Here is a 17,624-nt window from a genome sequence, read left to right as displayed (position 1 = left end):
TAGAATTGTGAAGGATACTTTGATTTAAAAAATATGTCTGCCTCCTTAAAAAACATTCCAGTTGCAAGGAACATTTAAGTAAATTGCTGTCCGTTAAGGATGTACAGAAGAGGGCGTTTTCTGTTCGCGATTTGCTAGATGAAAAATCAAAAATCGCAAAAATTAGATATAACGCAGAAGTTAAAATGAACAGAGAAATCATTAAAAAATTAGTTGAGGGAGGGGGTCATGACCCCGTGACCATAGGTATGTAATTTTGCTGGCTTGGCCTACCCAAAATTTTACCACACCAGCCGCCACTGCTTTAATGCTCAAAGGTTCAAATATTTAAAACTAGTGAAACCACGGCAACAGTGCTTACATCAACGTCATACGCCTCTTGCTATGTCATCCCTCCATTTAACTTGATTAGTAGCGCTGTCACCACTACAAACTGCTGGACTGGAGTAATGCAATTTACTCTCCCCACGTGTAATATACCACTTACACTACTATTTGTGGTATATACTGTGAGGTAAATTCGTAAATTTGTATCAGTATTTATATATGACATATGACATTGTCAAAATTTGAGTGTTGACACGATTTTTTGGTTGGTTGGTAAAACTTGTAGGTATTTGATTAAAATTAAAGTAAAGACGAATACACAAGTATTTTTGTTAATTTTATGAAACTCTATTTTGTCAAATGAAATAGAAATAATTTTAAATCTTTGTATATTATTCAAGAGTAAATTGCACAATTTTTAAATTGTTCTTTGATAGAAAAGGAGCTTTAAAAACATAAATATTCTAATATATACCATATACCTATGGTTTTAGGTTATTGTCGTTATTGTGTTTTGTTTGATTTTAGGTCAAGTCAAATACATTATTACATCCTTAACTTTCTACATTAGCGATAAACAGCTCCATTTATTAATATTGTTTGATTAAAACTTGAAATATTATCAGTTTCAAATTTTTGTTTTAACAGTAGTGTGCTCTTAACCGGCTTTAAGGTTATAATTGAAGGAATTACATTTTGAAGGTAAGTTTTGTTTTACTTCCTATATTTATAAATATTAACTTAATTAAAGTTGTAAGAAAAAGGTAATTAGTCTGCCATTTCAGTTCTCGTTATAGAGGGAGTCTACTGTATTTACTTCAACTTTATAAAACATCTCACAAGACACTCACAGAAAACATTATATATGGTATACTAAATACCATACTACCATACAACTAAATACCATAATACATAATAAGAAGCTAACAAAAAAAAACAAACAACTATTACCAAACTTATAATAGATGATTTAGTTATTGATGATCCTAACCTCATCTCTAACAAGCTCAATAACTACTTTGCTACAGTTGGTTAGGAACTTGCTGAGGATGTTCAATGGCTATGTTTCACCAGGACCACCCTTAATAAACAACATTTTTTCTTGGAGTTTCACAACAAAGGAGGAAATTGAAGATATATAAATAAATTGCATGTGGACTAGACAAAAGTTATCAGTTGATACTATTAAAGAGTTCAAGAGTGAGATATCAACCAATTTTTAATTATTCTAGTAAATTTAACGTTCACTACAGTGTTCCCTGTGCCATAAAAATGGCAAAAGTTATTCCAGTATATAAAGGAGGTGACTCCTCAATGTCTAGTAATTATCCACCCATTTCACTTTTACCAGCTTTATCCAAGATTCTGGAAACATCTGTAAATAATAGAATCATGCACCATTTAGATAATGAAAATTTCTTATATAACGGCCAATATGGATTTAGACAAGGTAGCAGCACAACAACAGCAACAGCTGATCTTATAACAAATATTGATAAAGTTAATAAAGGCCAATGTTGTATATTTGAGTAATCTTTAGGAATAAAAGGCATAGTGTTAAAGTGGTTTAATGATTACCTATCAGGAAGAACACAACTTACCTTTGTTAATAGAGTGAATCATCAATTGTCCAATATTGAGTGTGGACTAAAAATGAATATAAAAAAGACCAAATACATGATAATAACAAAGAAAACAAATATACCAACAATCTGGATTTCAGACAATAATGGTCAAACAACCGAAATAAAAGCCAGGATAGAAATAGCAAGAAATGCGTTAGTAAAAATGAAAATAATTCTCTGCAACAAAGACCTTAGATTAGAACTGAGAGTAAGAGCACTGAGATGCTACGTGTTTTCGATACTGCAATATGGATGTGAAAGCTGGACATTAAAGCAAGAACACATAAATAAGTTACAGTCCTTTGAAATGTGGTGTTACAGGAGGATGCTTAGAATATTATGGACACAGAAGAAAACTAACACGAATGTATTGCAAGAAATGGGCAAAGAATGCGAAATAATAAACACAATAAAAATAAGAAAGTCACAATATCTGGGACACGTAATGAGGGGACAGCGATATGAACTGCTAAGGCTGATAATACAGGAAAAGATAAGAGGAGGAAGCAGTATAGGAAGAAGGAGAGTGTCATGGTTGAAGAATTTAAGAGACTGGTTTAAATGCAGTTCTATAGAACTCTTCAGAGCAGCAGTAGATAGAGTAAAGATAGTGATGATGATATCCAACCTGCGATCGGGAGACGGCACTTAAAGAAGAAGAAGGCAAAAAATATGTTGAGTTTGACTTACAGATGGTGAAGGGATGGTTAGATCATTATAAACTTCCCTTAATGCAGATAAATCAAGTTATACACTGATAACAAGGAGAGAGAAGAGTGGCAACAATGATAGTACTTGAATCAAGGCCTTTACAAAAAGTGGAATGTATTAAGTATTTGGGACTGTACATTGACCATAGACTTACTTGGGAGTATCACATACAAGATTTATGCAAAAAAATCTCACCTGCAATAGGAGTTCTTGGAAGACCAGCAAATTATGTAGAAATTAAATATAGGAAAATATATATATTATAGGTCGGTTATATTTATTTGAGAAAAATGCGATAAGCAGCGCTATATGACTGGTGAAGAACAGGATAGTACCGACCTACATGAAACATAAATGGTATATTTTATAAGAAATTGGTTCTATAAATTTGTATTGTTATAAACAAAGCTTAATTTTATGTCTTGATGATTTTGTGTAAGTTTAAATTACTTTGATTATATTTCTGCAATGCATTTTCTATAAAATGTTCAAACAATAATTGGTTTGTGTACAAAAACTAATTAATAATTGAGCAAACGGTAGGTAGTGAAAGATAAAAAAATATATATTTAAATAATTTATAAAACCTTGAAGTAAAAATTAAAAGTTTATCTAGTCAACACTTACATTATTATTTTCTCTTAAGAACTTATTTTCAAAGATATAAATATTGCAACAATAAGTGAAGTTTTCATAATAATTATAAATAATAAGTCCACGTTTTTCTTGAAAAATTGAAGCAGTAGTTTGGTGTTGAACATAATGTCGATAATCCTTACACCTGATTATGTAATAAAATATTTCAGGTAAACTCAGTATTGAGAGAAAGTTGTCTTGGCATTACACTTCGTCACTTTCTTTCTCTGAATCACTGTTCTCCACATTGATAATAATTTTATTTAGAACAGGAATGTTTTTAAGATATTCTTTTTCGATATTTTTTACGTGCTCAATTGCTTTCTTCCAGTTATCCTCAGATATATTTTTAAATTCAGAATCTATTGAAGTCACGACAGTGTTATAACATTTTGAACTTACATTTTTTTGTCTCACATTATATTTCAGTTGAGACCATAACAACTCTATTGGATTTAAAACGCAGTAATATGGTAGTAGTCTTAAGTTGTATGTCCATTTTTACTTGCTGCATCATCAATAATATATTCCTTTACAAATAATTGTGTAATAAGTACCTCTACTAATTGGTCTTTAGTGTACCAATCTTCAAAATATAAATCTTGCAATAATAAAAAATCTTGCAATTCATCCTTTCTAAAGTATTTATTCGGAATTTTTTTAAGTTGTCTAGAATGATAGGATGCATTATGTAAAACAATAACACTGTTGTCTGCTAAATTTGGTAATAAGTTATTTTTAAACCACGATTCGAAAAGTTCACCCGTAATGTCTTGATGATAATCCAAACAATTGTCTTTAATGTCTTTTGCACTTAGTAGTAAGTTATCAGTTGCCCAACCGTCTTCCCCTAGACAATGTAAAATGTATATTCGTTTGCCCCTGGAAACTGGTACATTAATTTTTTCACTTTACATTGTCATTACTCCAACCTTAGTCAATTGTTTCGTAAGTGTGTCAAACCACGTTTCATCTAAGTAATAAATTTTTCTTCCGCTATTTCTGTACTCGGTTATCTTTTCCAAATATTCATTATGCCATTTTATTAAATGGACACTTTCCATTATAGTATGTCGTTTATTGATTGTTTTATATTTAAAACCATTTGATAGTAACAATTTTATTAAAGTTGATTTACAGCAATTAATAATATTTTTAGATTTTAATTCAGCTAAAATTTGGTTAAGTGTGGGTATAATATTACCTGCAAATATATCATAAATGGTTTCTGAAATGGGACCTAAAAGATGTTGCTCAATAGATCGATGTAGTCCAAAGTCGCTCCTTTTTTGTCTATTTGTAATGCCCTCCTTTATAATTCGATATACAGTAGTAAATGAAACTTTTGTTAAAGCCGCAGTTTGTAAAACACACTCGTGCCGTTCCAATTCTTCACATAATCCATTAAACACATTTAACACAATTTCTTTAGCGTATTTCGATAAATGTTTTTTTTCTGGCTTTTTAATAGTTCCTCTACTTGGTCCAGCAACATTTTCAGGATTATTTGGTGGTAGAATTTCCTCATTTTCTTCAACAATTTCTACTTCATTATTCTCAACAATTTCTAATGCACTATTCTCCCATGGACGCCACATTTTTATTTAGGTACTTAATATTTTTCTGATAACGAAATCGTCACTAATAAATGCGTGCTCTCTTTACAGAGTTTAAACTAAAAATTATATGTATAACAATACCGAAAGCCACATCAGTCTTGTTATCGGTCGTTCAGAATTTCGTGTAAATTTAAGAACCTTGGTCAGCACAGCAGGGCTGTGACAAGAACCCGACAATCGAGTAATAAACTCATAAACTTTTATTGATAGGTATAAAAAGGGGCTTACATCGTCAAATTTTAGCAGTAGCGCAAATAAAAGCATTATTATGACTAAAGATAAAAACATTATTTTGATTAAATGGACCTAACACGTATAATTATTTAAATATAATATATTCATAACTGTATATAATAAAATTATATTTTACAGTGATTATTTTTGCGTTTTTCTGAATACTATCCTGTAACAAGGCAAAATATTAAAGAGGAACTATTAAAACAGATGTCATTTGATCTAACCACATGGATATTTTGTTCGGTACCATTTTTACACCAATTGATCTATCTCTTTAAATTTCTCAATTATCTGTAACCGGGCTATACAGTTTAATACATAGCCATGTCACCTATTTAACTCTAATTTGGGAAAAGCCACACATAATCATCTTAATGCTCTTTGTGTGCTTCAAAATACAGCTATAAAAAAAATCTTTAGACTACCAAGACTCTTCCCAACAAAAGAACCGTATCTACCCAATAAGATTATGGACATTCAATCAATTTATACATACTAAGTATGTACATTCCTACACTAGTGTCCAATGGAGAAACTTCACTCTAATATGGAAAAAACTGCCACTCATGAAGTTCACAACCATAACATATGAAATTTATTCCACCTTAGAGCTACAGCAATGAACACAACTGCAGGACAACGAAGCATTATGGTAGAAGGAATAAAGTACTACATCCTTGTCCCTGTCATAGTGAAAGCAATGAATATCAATGTCTTCAAATGAAAATTAAAAAATCTAACTCATGCGAACCATTTTCTAGTCTCCTCACACTAACATTTTTACATTTGTTTATTTTTGTTGTTTCCTTTTTTTTTATAAATAATTAAATGACATTTGTACTTTCATGAAATAAATAATATTTATTAACAAAACTAAACACAGTAGTGTAACGTCAGTACAGGTGACGCATTCACCAATTAATAATTCATGTTATATTTTGCATTGCTATGGACTATCAGGTAGTGAACTGCGATTATCTATGATATTTACCACTAATATTTAATCATCGTCGTCACCAGTAGACATTGTAATTTGCTCATATTGTATTGTTTCTAAATTTATTTTTGGTCAACATTGATGACCTCGATATTAAACAATTAAAGTTAAATTTAACGATAACGAAACACGAAAATTGTTTTACTTAATGTCACATCACTAGGTCATACCACAAAATAACAAATTTTTCAGTTGCCGCTTCTATATTATTCTTTTACAGATGAAGGACGTTATTGATGTAATGGAACTACAGCGTGAGAAGAACCGGAAGAATGTTCCGATGGATTACAAATCGCTTGAGTTCAATAACGGGTACACGCCTGCCAGGTTTATATTCGAGTGTGGAATTAAGTTAAATGGACAGCCACTTACTGTGGCCACTGCTGCTATTATTATGCACAGGTTCTTTAAAGAAGTCGATCCTGCAAATTATGATCCTTTCGTAAGTACGACCTTTAAGTTATAATCAATCTTTTTTTTTTTTCATATCAAGCGTGGAGACAGCGGATTTGTTGTTCTGATATACTGTCGCCATCTTTATGCGTAATCTAGTATGCTGTTCGTTTGTATAGAATCTTGTTATGTTTATTTTTGTTCTCTACTTCTTCCTCTTTATAAGCAATTCTGCTTGTTCATTGGCGGATTAATGCCTCTACGGAAAGTTGTTACTCCATCTTTTGCGCGGTCGTCCGATACTTTTCTGCTGATGTTAGTGCTTTTATATCCAAAATTTGAAAGGGCTATAACTCTCTTTGACAGAATATAGTCTATCACAGATCTTTGTCTCTAATATTTTTAAAAGTGTATTTGTATTGTTCTTTGTGAGGGAAAAATGTATTATTAATACATATCTCGTTTATGCTGCAGAGGTCCGTCAGAAGGTATTCGTTTTCATTGCTGATATTTTCATTCTATCGCTGTTTTATTCCTGGAACTATATCATTGCCTACACTGGCGTTAAAATCACCCATAATGATTATATATAACTGTAATAGACCCCATTTGGGGTCTCGTTTATTACAGTCTGAAGGTGTTCTTAGAAGTTTTTCCTTGTGGTGGTACCTCTGTTGTTCTCTGGTGCATAGATTGCTATCACATTCAGAGGTTTGACATCCAGTTTAACTTTTACATTTACTATTCCTTCAGAGGTATATTAACATTCTTGTACTTGGTGTAAAAATTTTCTGTGTACTAACAGGTGACTCCTTCTTTGGCTCTGGTTTCTTTCGCAACACTACTGTAAATCATCAGATAGTCATCTAGCATAATTTGACCCTTTCCTTTTTTTCTTCGTCTCTTGAATTGAACATATTTCTATATTTTTTTCTACAGGCTCGTTTGTAATTTCCTGCTCTCTTGTGTTAAGAGACTCTACGTTCCAAGTACCGATGCGAAGTATATTTCTCGTTTTCGATAAATTCGTTGTCCTCTTTCTCGCGTTAGTCGTAATGAAATCATTCCTGTTCCGAGGCATAATAATGTTTCTATGAGCTGTATGATTTTAAAGTATATCAGTAGGGTGCTAACCTGGCTGTAGACCCCCTCCTCCTTTACCCGGGCTTGCAGTTCTGTCGAGCTACTCGATCTACCCAACAAAACTGCAGGCGGATTAATTTTTGTTGGTCAGAAGAAGACAGTCTTCTTTAAGCATCAGCAAGAAGCGTCACTACCTGACTTGAAACGTCGCCAAAAGAATTGTTTTTCTCAAAACCAAAATTATTGAGCGCTGAGTCAAATCCGGAAAACCACTGACAGTATATATATATATATATATATATATATATATATATATATATATATATATATATATATATATATATATATATATATATATATATATATATATATAAGTTTGGAATATGTAGAAATAATATATCTACGCCTAAGGTGGTTTTAAAACTGTTGTTGATATTCATTCTAGAGGGTTTTTAAATGAAAATGATAAAAAATTTGAATCGTTTTTGTATGGTTTTGATCACATTCAACTGATTAGCGTATTTACACATTATTTCCGTCTTTGTTTAAATTTTAATTGAGCCGTTTAAAAATGTCTAGAAACGTGATATCTCATTCATTTTGACAGATCCAGAGTAATTGCTTTGTTACAACAGGACTTTAGTCAAAGTCATATCGTGAATATTGCTGATGCTACTCAGAGTGATGTATCGAAAATAAAAAAAAAATTGCAAGATAAAAATGAAGTCAAGGATCGTCTCAGAAGTGGTAGAAATCGATGTACAACAGCAGCACAAGACCGGCAAATAACATTTATAGCTCTTAGAAATCGTCTGGAATCTACAAGTGGTATATCCAGAGAAATTTCTAGGCTTCAAGGACTGAATATTTCACGACAAACAATAACACGCAGACTAAATGCGGTAAATTTGTATCGTAGAAGACCGCTACGTGTTCCTAAACTAACCTACCAACACAAAATAGGAAGGTTGCAATGGGCTAGAGAAATGGCGCATCATGATCCTAACTGGAATAACGTGATGTTCTCTGATGAGTCAAAAATTGACTTGATATCTGATTCGCGAAGAACACTGGTTTGGTGGGCCCCAGGATGACAAGCCCCACTAGAAACAGCTAAACCGCGTGTCCCATTTGAAGGTGGCAGTATTATGGTTTGGGGTGGTATCATGAGGGGTACACGGACGTCACTGCTGGTTCTGGAGAGAAGAGTCACTGGTGCTGTATACATCAAGGAAGTTTTAAATACTGTCGTACGTCTATTCCGAGGGGCAGTAGGTGATGAATTTGTGTTTATGCATGACAACGCACCTCCTCATCGAACATCAGCAGTACAAAATGTTCTTGAAGAAGAAGGAATATCTACATTACAGTGGCCCTCGAATTCCCCCGACATGAACATTATTGAACATGCTTGGGACATTCTCAAAACACGCATCAAGAAGCGAAACAATCCCCCTATTACACTTTGAGAACCTAAAGATGCTGCTCGTGAAGAATGGAAGAGAATTCCGCAAGCCCAGCTCAACCAGTTAGTCGGCAGAATGCCAAATCGCCTTCTGGCTTGCATACAGGCCAATGGAAGAAATACTTATTATTAGTTTTATTAAAAATTATTTTTTTCTATACTAATTTATTTTTAAATGTAAGTTGTACAGTTTTTCACCCCAAGAAAATAAATTTTTTTTTTGCATATCGTTTATCTGGTTTTGAGATTTATTCAGTATTGTTGATAATTGAAACAAAAGGATGTTTAACTATTCAGATGATTTTATATATAAAAATCAATAAAAAGATGAAATATTCCAATATTCCAAACTTTTGGACATATGTATATATATATATATATATATATATATATATTTATACATATATACGAAACCAAGTATTAAAATACAAGTACACATTAAAAGCAAAAAGCAAAAGGTTGTTACACAAAATTTGAGTCCAAAAGTGTGTTTGAAATTAATTGACGAAGCCATCTTATCATAAAACATACAATATCCTTAGTTTTGTATAATGATATAATGTGTTTTTAAAATAAAGTTTTCATTGTTTATATTTATTAAATAAATATGATTTATATTCCCGGAAAACAAATATAAAAATATCTTTCTTGTTCCTTATAAGAGATAACATGTTAATTAATTTGTTATTTTGTCTAAGCAAAATCTGTTTTTGATTTGTAAGGTTGTTAGTGCTGACCTTGAATGCCGTAAACATAATTTTGATTCTTAAATTTAAATTTTTTATTCCTAAGAAGAATATCATGGTTGAAAAATCTAAGGCAATGGTATGGAAAATTAACTACATCGTTATTTAGAGCGGCTGTCAATAAAGTCACGATAGCGAATATGGTAGCCAACATGATATCCAACGATCGATAACGGTCATGGAACTAGAAGAAGATTCTTAAGCTATCTTAAATTAAATTAAAAACTATTAAAAATAACAGTACTTTAGATTAACCAATAAGAGGCAGAAACATACAAGAATATTTAAAAGGCTGTCAAGTAAAACGAAAATGACATTTTCAGTACCTTTCTAACGGTGCCAAACGTTTTCTGTTTTCGATGTTCTTTTCTGCTTTGATTTGATTAAAATCTACTGCTCAATATTAATTCTTATTTATCTAACAATAAAACACCGAAACTTTTGACTTCAACACTTCCACAAAATTTATTTTAAGCTGTTCCGGTCAGAGTGCCTTTCTCAAGTGATCTATTTTTGGTATGTGTTTACACTTTATAGTCTTTAACTGAATAAGTTGAGGAAGAGAGAACTGTTTGTCTCAAGTTGGTCATTCAGAATTATGTCTGTATTTTTTAATTTGTTGATTTCCATAAATTCTAATAAAGATAGCTTAAGGCCTTTGTTTTTAATGTGAAGCATTTGAAATTCGTCATTAAAAGAATGAATACGCTCTAGAAGGTGAAGTGCATACGTAGAGTCTGTTTTTCTATTATTGAAAGCGCTTTTATGATCTGCTATACGTTTAATAAAAGTACTACCAGTTTGACCGATGTAAGTTTTTGGGCAATTGCCACATTTAAGTTTGTATACACCGCTGCGTAATTGCTTTTTCTTTTGGCTCTTATCGTTTTTAATATATTTGCCTAAGTTGTCTGTTCTAAAAGCTGGTGTTATTTCTTTCTTTTTTATGTGTGTGGCTATTTTTGTTGATATATTGCCTGTATATGTAATCGAGCACAAGGTAGAGATAGTGCAAACACTACTGACCACGGCGCGGTAGACGAAATTTGGTTTACAATAGAACTTTTCTGCCTTTACGTGAATTTTGACTCCACCTTCGCGCAGCTCCATGGTCAGGAGTGTTTGCACTATCTTTACTTGGTTTTTTCTCTGGTGGTGGAAATACTAATTTCAGGGCTTTCTTATGTAGTTTTTTATTTAAAATTTTATTTATTGTGTGTTCGTTGTATCCATTTTTTACTGCTATTTGCTTAATGATATTCAGTTCTATCTCTATGGGAATTTCTATTAATCTATGTAACATGCTATGGTAGGCAGCCAATTTATGTTGTGTAGGATGGGATGATGAATAGTGTATAGTTGTATCAGTATGGGTAGGTTTATGAAATACGGAGAACGTATCCATTGTTTACTGCTATTTGCTTAATATTTAATTCTGTCTTAAAGTTGTATTTTGACATCGGAATTTCTGTTAATCTATGTAACATACTATGATAGGCTGTCAGTTTATGTTTTGTGGGATGGGATGATGAATTGTGTATAGTCGTGCCAGTATGGGTAGGTTTATGAAATATCAAGAAGTCATGTTTGTTTTTAAGTCTGATAATTTTTAAATCTAGAAAATTTCCTGTAAAGCATACCAGTACATCGTTTACGTATCTCCACCAATACAAAAACTGTTTGAATTCTTATTTAATTTTTCAAGGAGATATATTACCTGTCCAGGTTAATGGTAGTGTTGAGGTAAACTCAACTTTTTCTTCTAACATTTTTGTAGGTTCTTACTCTCGCGTAGAGATAATTTTTCTAGCGCAACTCCACGCTGATTATACTATAAAAGACATCAGTCATGTTTTGTTAGAATCAAAAATAAATAATTGTATACTTTTTTTTTAGTTAATAGCTTCTTCCTCACTATACCTGGCAGGAAAAGTCAAAGATGATCCTCTGAAAATTAGAGATATTATCAACGTAGCTCACAATACACTGCATAGAGGAAGCAGTCTACTGGAAATTGGCGACGAATATTGGAGTATGAGAGACGCCATTGTTCAAGCCGAATTGTTAATAATGAGAATATTGAAATTTGAAGTCAGTACAACTCATCCCCACAAGTTCATGTTGCATTATCTGAGATCCATGGAAGGGTAAGATTTTATATTTATCAAGTTATGGGACATATGTTTAAAAATGTATAACAAATAATCAGAAAGGTAGTTCGGAAACACCGAATAATATTGAAAGTTACTTTCAAATGTTTTTACAATATGAAAACTAATTTACAAAACAGATAGCCGACTATTGTTGGTAATATTGAACAATTCGGTTGTTTAATCAGTGTTCTGTAACTTTTGTTTAACTGTCATTCTCTTTGTCTTTATCCAATCTTTTCCAATTTTTCCGAAATGTTACATCTTTTTTGACAGTTTTCTGTAATTTCTCATTATTTTCTCAACCGAAATGCCATTCTGGGCACAGATTTGGATTCCTCACAAAATTTTACATAAAACAGTATATTTTAATGTGATTTTTCAGCAATTAATAGGCTTTTTCATCACAAATTTTTTCGTCTGTTTTTTTTCGTACAGTTTTTTATAAACAATCATGTTAGGTTAGGTTAGTAATATAAATAACAATAAAGTACCTGTGCATACATAATTAAGAAAAAGAAAGTATAGTTATTGAAAAAAATACGAAAATAAGGAATAAAGTGCCTCAATTAGCAAATGAGAAATACTTGTACGAAAAGGAATAACAGCAGTGTCGTTATGTAGTATGTTGGAGTGATACACGCTGTAAATCATTTAAAAACAATGCATATTATTTTATACATTTTCCAAGGCCTTTACTTATAAAGAAGTAACAAGGAAAATATCTTTGACAAGTAGTGATGCCTAACCTCTCCATTTTTGATCAAAACAGTACGAAAAACATGGCGGCTGCGCATGCGCTCGATGCATGACAAAAAGGAATATAAGACGTCTTGAGTAATTGTAAGTTATTGTTTAGACATTATTTCCCTAATTCTATGTATTTTTTCTTTAAAAAAATAATATAAAAAAAACTCTTTATCTGGTTATTAATATTTATATTAATATAAACGAGCATTCACAATTTTCTAAATTTTAATTTAATATTAGTAATTGCTAAATAATATTATGTGACTCAGAATACTTTTTATTCTTATAAAAAATAAGTATTAATGACAAAAATTAGTTGCGAGTATGAACGTTTTAAATAACGCGCTCAATGGCTCACTGTTCTACTGCGCATGAATTATAATTCTGCGATTTTTTACTGTCGAGTTGATACAAATTTTATTTAACCTTTATTTCGCGCGCGGAACCGGGCGGAACTGACATTCAAAATCGTCGGTCGCTTCAAGCGTTGTTTCTGAGAGAACGGTTCATGCTACGCAAAATGTGCTTATAAACATTTTTGTTCAAAATTATCTGAGCCACATTTTTTATTTGAAATATTTTTTTCTACGGCGTACAGTTTCGTTTTAAATCGATATTTTGAATTTTTACTCCTTTTCGAGGGGAGTTTTAGGGGAAAGCCCGGTTGTAAAAGTGACACTTTTGGCAAAATTCAGCTGGTTCGTATGACTTTTAGAGGTTCAGTGGCATTTTCGTCTCTGACGACTGGGGTAATTTAAGAATGGTCGCTTCGTTTAGTGCCATCAGGTTTGTAGTTGGAAAACATGTAGTCTGATAACGTGTTTATTATCGAAAGCTTTATAGCTTGTTCTAAAAAAATTCCAAACCTTTTTGTAATATTCGATTAATAGACAAGTTTCTGGTTGGTTTAAATTCTAGATACTTTACAGTCACCATTCTTAAATGGCTGGATATTTTTTTGAGCATCTAAATTCCGCTATGCAAGAAAAGTGACAGAACACGTGAAAAATGTTCTACTTGAAAAAAAAAATTTAATCACCCTTAGAGATCGTTATTTTAGACCTAGAAGGTTGAAATTTGGTAAATCATCATATTTTATAGTATTGAATACGCCTGTAAAATTTAAGCCAAACCGAAAGGGGTCGTCTGACCAACTTTGCATAGTTGACGAGGATTAAAGAATATCCATAAGTAAATAGTTGTCCCATGATACAGTTTACCAACTGCTCACGTTGCTCATTTCTTAAAAAGCCCTTCCATGTTCTACTTTTTCCGTTGTCTATTTTAGTCTCGAAGTCATCCATAATCAGGTTTAGGTTGACCTTAGGTAGTTTTCTAATAACATCGGCAATATTATGTTTCCTATTTTGGGTTGCCCAATAATAAATCCGGTAATTATCAAGGTCGCCACTACCAGAATCTTTCCACTTCGTTTCACTTATTCCCATAGTCTATATTGAGAGTCTTCGCCTTTCTTGTAGATAATTATGGATTTTTACAGCTTCATACAAAGTTGTTACATCCCATTTACAAATTTTATTGATTTGGAAGGTGCTCGTTGGACCTGGAAGATCCAAAGATTTGATTACCTGATCCGTTTCCGTCGCATCTTGGTCCCGGAACTCCATAATCAGTAGATATATTTTGGTCTGTGCTTCATGACATGAATTAATTTGTTTAATAAGTTATCATATAATTAAATAGCTTATAGAGTCTTTTTAATACAGACATTATAATATTTTCAGGTGGTTGGGTAAAGAACAGTTGGAAAGCGTCCCAGTAGCAAGAGCAGCAGCAACTTTCCTTCAGGACTACCATCACGATCCCAGCATCCTTGACTATGACCCTCGCCACGTAGCCATCTCTTGTATATCTTTAGCTCTTCAATGTTATGGAATACAATTACCTCTTATAGAAGACACCGACGATGAGGCCTGGTACAATATTTTTGTTAAAGATCTTCCCAAAGAGAAACATTGGGAAATAATGGAAAAAATTATGGAAGTGTACAACAAGGAAACGGAATAGGTTGTATTTTACTATCGGTATTGTGTACGAGTCGTATTTTTCACACGTTCGTATTAGGATAAGGTGATACTACGAAATTAAGTTAGGAAATAAGGCTGTATAATCGACTGATGGATTTTTCAATTTATTAGTTATTTACAAGGAACTTACTTCTGGTTTTTGTATTTTCATGGGTCGGATTGCAAAATTATCATTAATTTCACAAAACATATTTTTCTCCGGTTACACTCATAGCTGAGATATTTTTGGCTTGTTTTTATAAACAGGCTAGTAATTTATTAAATAGTTCACATCAGTGTGATTTCAGGTTGTATAGGGCCCATCTTTACCAAAAAAATCTATTTTTTAAATAGTCTTTATTCGTTCCTGTTACACTAAACTAGACTTTGGTGCCTACTATCGAGTCTTTTTTGGGTGAAGGCCTTGATTTATTACATACTTAAACTACGAGTTTGGAAATCCAGCTCGAAGGACCAAAATACTTCCAAGAAACTTCTTCGATTGAATTGGATTGTATATTTTATAATTAAGACCTTTTCTTGAAGTAAAAATGTAAAATAACAACACGTTGATTTGCCGAAAATTTTTTCTACAATTTTGAAAGACAGATTCTACTTAACGGTTTCGCAACACAATCACACTTGGCCGGCGAAATTTTACATTGAATATGAAAATTAAAAACAATAAAAAATACACTGAACTGCAAAAGTAACTGTGCACTTACTTTTTCACAAGATAGATTACTTTTTGATTTGATAAGATGAAACCTAAAAACTAAAACATTTATATGAACATTTCGCGCCACTGTGTATTCTTTACAATAAATTAGTAAGTGCAGATTTTTAGTATACCAAGAACATAAAGAATTGATAAAAACAATAAGACATGTCATGTATCCCTTTTTCTGTGAAAAATCAATATCGTTATTTTGGATATATTAACACCCAGTTAGCCGGTAACATTCTATATTTTTTGTAGCTGTATGTAGTTTTGCAGTGGAAGATCCATCTCGTTACATTGCAGCCACCCCTCATATAAACTAAACGATCCATGTATAACTAAGTAAGATTCATCATTCGATATTATATACTTGGAATTTTTTAGAGAGATCTGCGAAGACAAGTATACTTTTTGTATTTTTTTTAGATACTATGTTTTATATCGAACTGACTACAGCTAAAAAATATGAACGAATTATATCTCCATTAGCATTCACAAGTGTTATTTTAGTTTTTATATGAATAATGTAATAAAGAGGACTTTCTATTCAAATCGTTTTCTTTGTCCCAGCTTGCCTATTCCCGTCAATAGTTATGTTTTTAGTGTACTTACGAGGTTGTCCTCGTAGCACATTGTTTTTTAGAAGCTTAAAAAGCAACTGTTCCCAAGCGATTTATTATTTCTAAAAAGTAAGAGTTCATTGTAAAAAAAAATATGAGCATTGCATGCTAGAGAGTTCAATTTCATCTAATCAACAAAAAAAAAAATTCACCTCAACCAAAAAGAAAAGGAAGGTGCCATATTTGCTAAAGGAAGAAAGATTGTAAGTATCAAAGCAAATGTTCTAAATGTAATAATATTGTGTGTCGATCGCACATCAAGAAAGTTAAAAATATATGATGCCTGTATTGCGAAGCAGCTGAACCGTCACTCTTATTACAGAAGAATGTACTTAAAGTTACCGTAGGCAATTAAATAAAATGCAAATCCTAACAGCCACACCTTAAACTATGATCACCTTAATCGATTATCAACATTTTTCTCCAAGCAAGCAAGCATTTTAATTAAACCCAGCCTGTGAGACATGTTCACCCCTAAGAATTTCGTTCGGGTATAACAATTCATTGGAACGAGGTGTATTAACTCGAGTAAAAACAGAAGTCACTTCACCGCGCTCCAATGCTCCAGACCATCCCTTTCCCCCCTATAGCACTCTGATGCGCGATAGGGGCACAACTATCAGCCAAATGCTCTTCATGTGGGAGTCCTGGGTAATAGAACTCCAACATGGTTTCCTAACCGAATTTAAAACTCAGGACAGCGCATTGTCGCTATAATCATGTTATCTTACTGTGGCTTATCCGCGAACTAAAATTGCTTACTTGGGCCTCAAGTCTCCGCTCTGAGCTAGGCTCAGTTCGGCGACTTGGTGCTCAAGGGGTTGGGCCTTACGTGCCCTGGTTTTTAATGGTTTTTGTTATTTTTTTTGTGGCTTGCGCCGGTTTTTGTTAGTAGTTTTTTGTTTTTTTTTTGTTGGCCGAAGCCGTTTTTTGTTTTTTTTTGAATTTTTTTTTGTAGGATGCCTGAAACATAAAATCAGAATTAGTGCATATTAGTATAATAATTATCTACTTAGAATTAACTGCGATTGTCCACGAGTTTTTTGAGCTACGAACTATCTTCTTGGTGCGTTGTTTTTGTAGTGTTTTCTCTCTGGTGTTCTGTTTTCTCTCTGGTGTATTTACTGATTTTCTCTCTAGTACGTTTGGTTTTATTCTACTATTTTTTGTTTGGGTCTCTTGTGCTCCCATCTGTGGAAAGCGTCGTACCTCATAATCTCTCGCAATATGTGACTAGGATGGTTCTCTGTCTGCGCGAACTTTGTCCTTGCCTTTTCCTTCATTATATCAGTCACTCTAATTTGTTGTAATTCTCTGAAGAGGAATCTTTCTGCAACGTATCTCGGTACGTTGACTGCTTCTCTTAGGCTTCTGTTATGTGCCGCTTGTATTTTCTTTTTTGTTGTGTTACATATGTGTCCCCATGCGAGAGATGCATATGTTAGTATAGGAAGAATTATACTATTTATTAATCTTATTTTAGTTTTTATTCTGAGTTTGCTTTTTCTTCGTGTTAG

At 32.5% G+C, this 17,624-nt stretch overlaps 1 protein-coding gene across 1 annotated transcript; it reads left to right on the top strand.

The window, feature by feature from the left end:
* The first annotated feature begins 608 nt into the window (after window positions 1-608).
* koko (cyclin Q) lies at window positions 609-16,033 on the top strand. The gene is made up of 4 exons (XM_072532365.1): window positions 609-1,029; window positions 6,373-6,594; window positions 11,736-11,986; window positions 14,485-16,033. Exons 2-4 carry the CDS (start codon window positions 6,373-6,375, stop codon window positions 14,765-14,767), a joined length of 756 nt encoding a protein of 251 aa, XP_072388466.1. The 5' UTR covers window positions 609-1,029; the 3' UTR covers window positions 14,768-16,033.
* Window positions 16,034-17,624: the final 1,591 nt, after the last annotated feature.

Source organism: Diabrotica undecimpunctata, chromosome 5 (assembly GCF_040954645.1).
Source record: "Diabrotica undecimpunctata isolate CICGRU chromosome 5, icDiaUnde3, whole genome shotgun sequence".
Lineage (NCBI taxonomy): Eukaryota > Metazoa > Arthropoda > Insecta > Coleoptera > Chrysomelidae > Diabrotica > Diabrotica undecimpunctata.
This window is presented reverse-complemented; position numbering and strand designations above follow the sequence as displayed.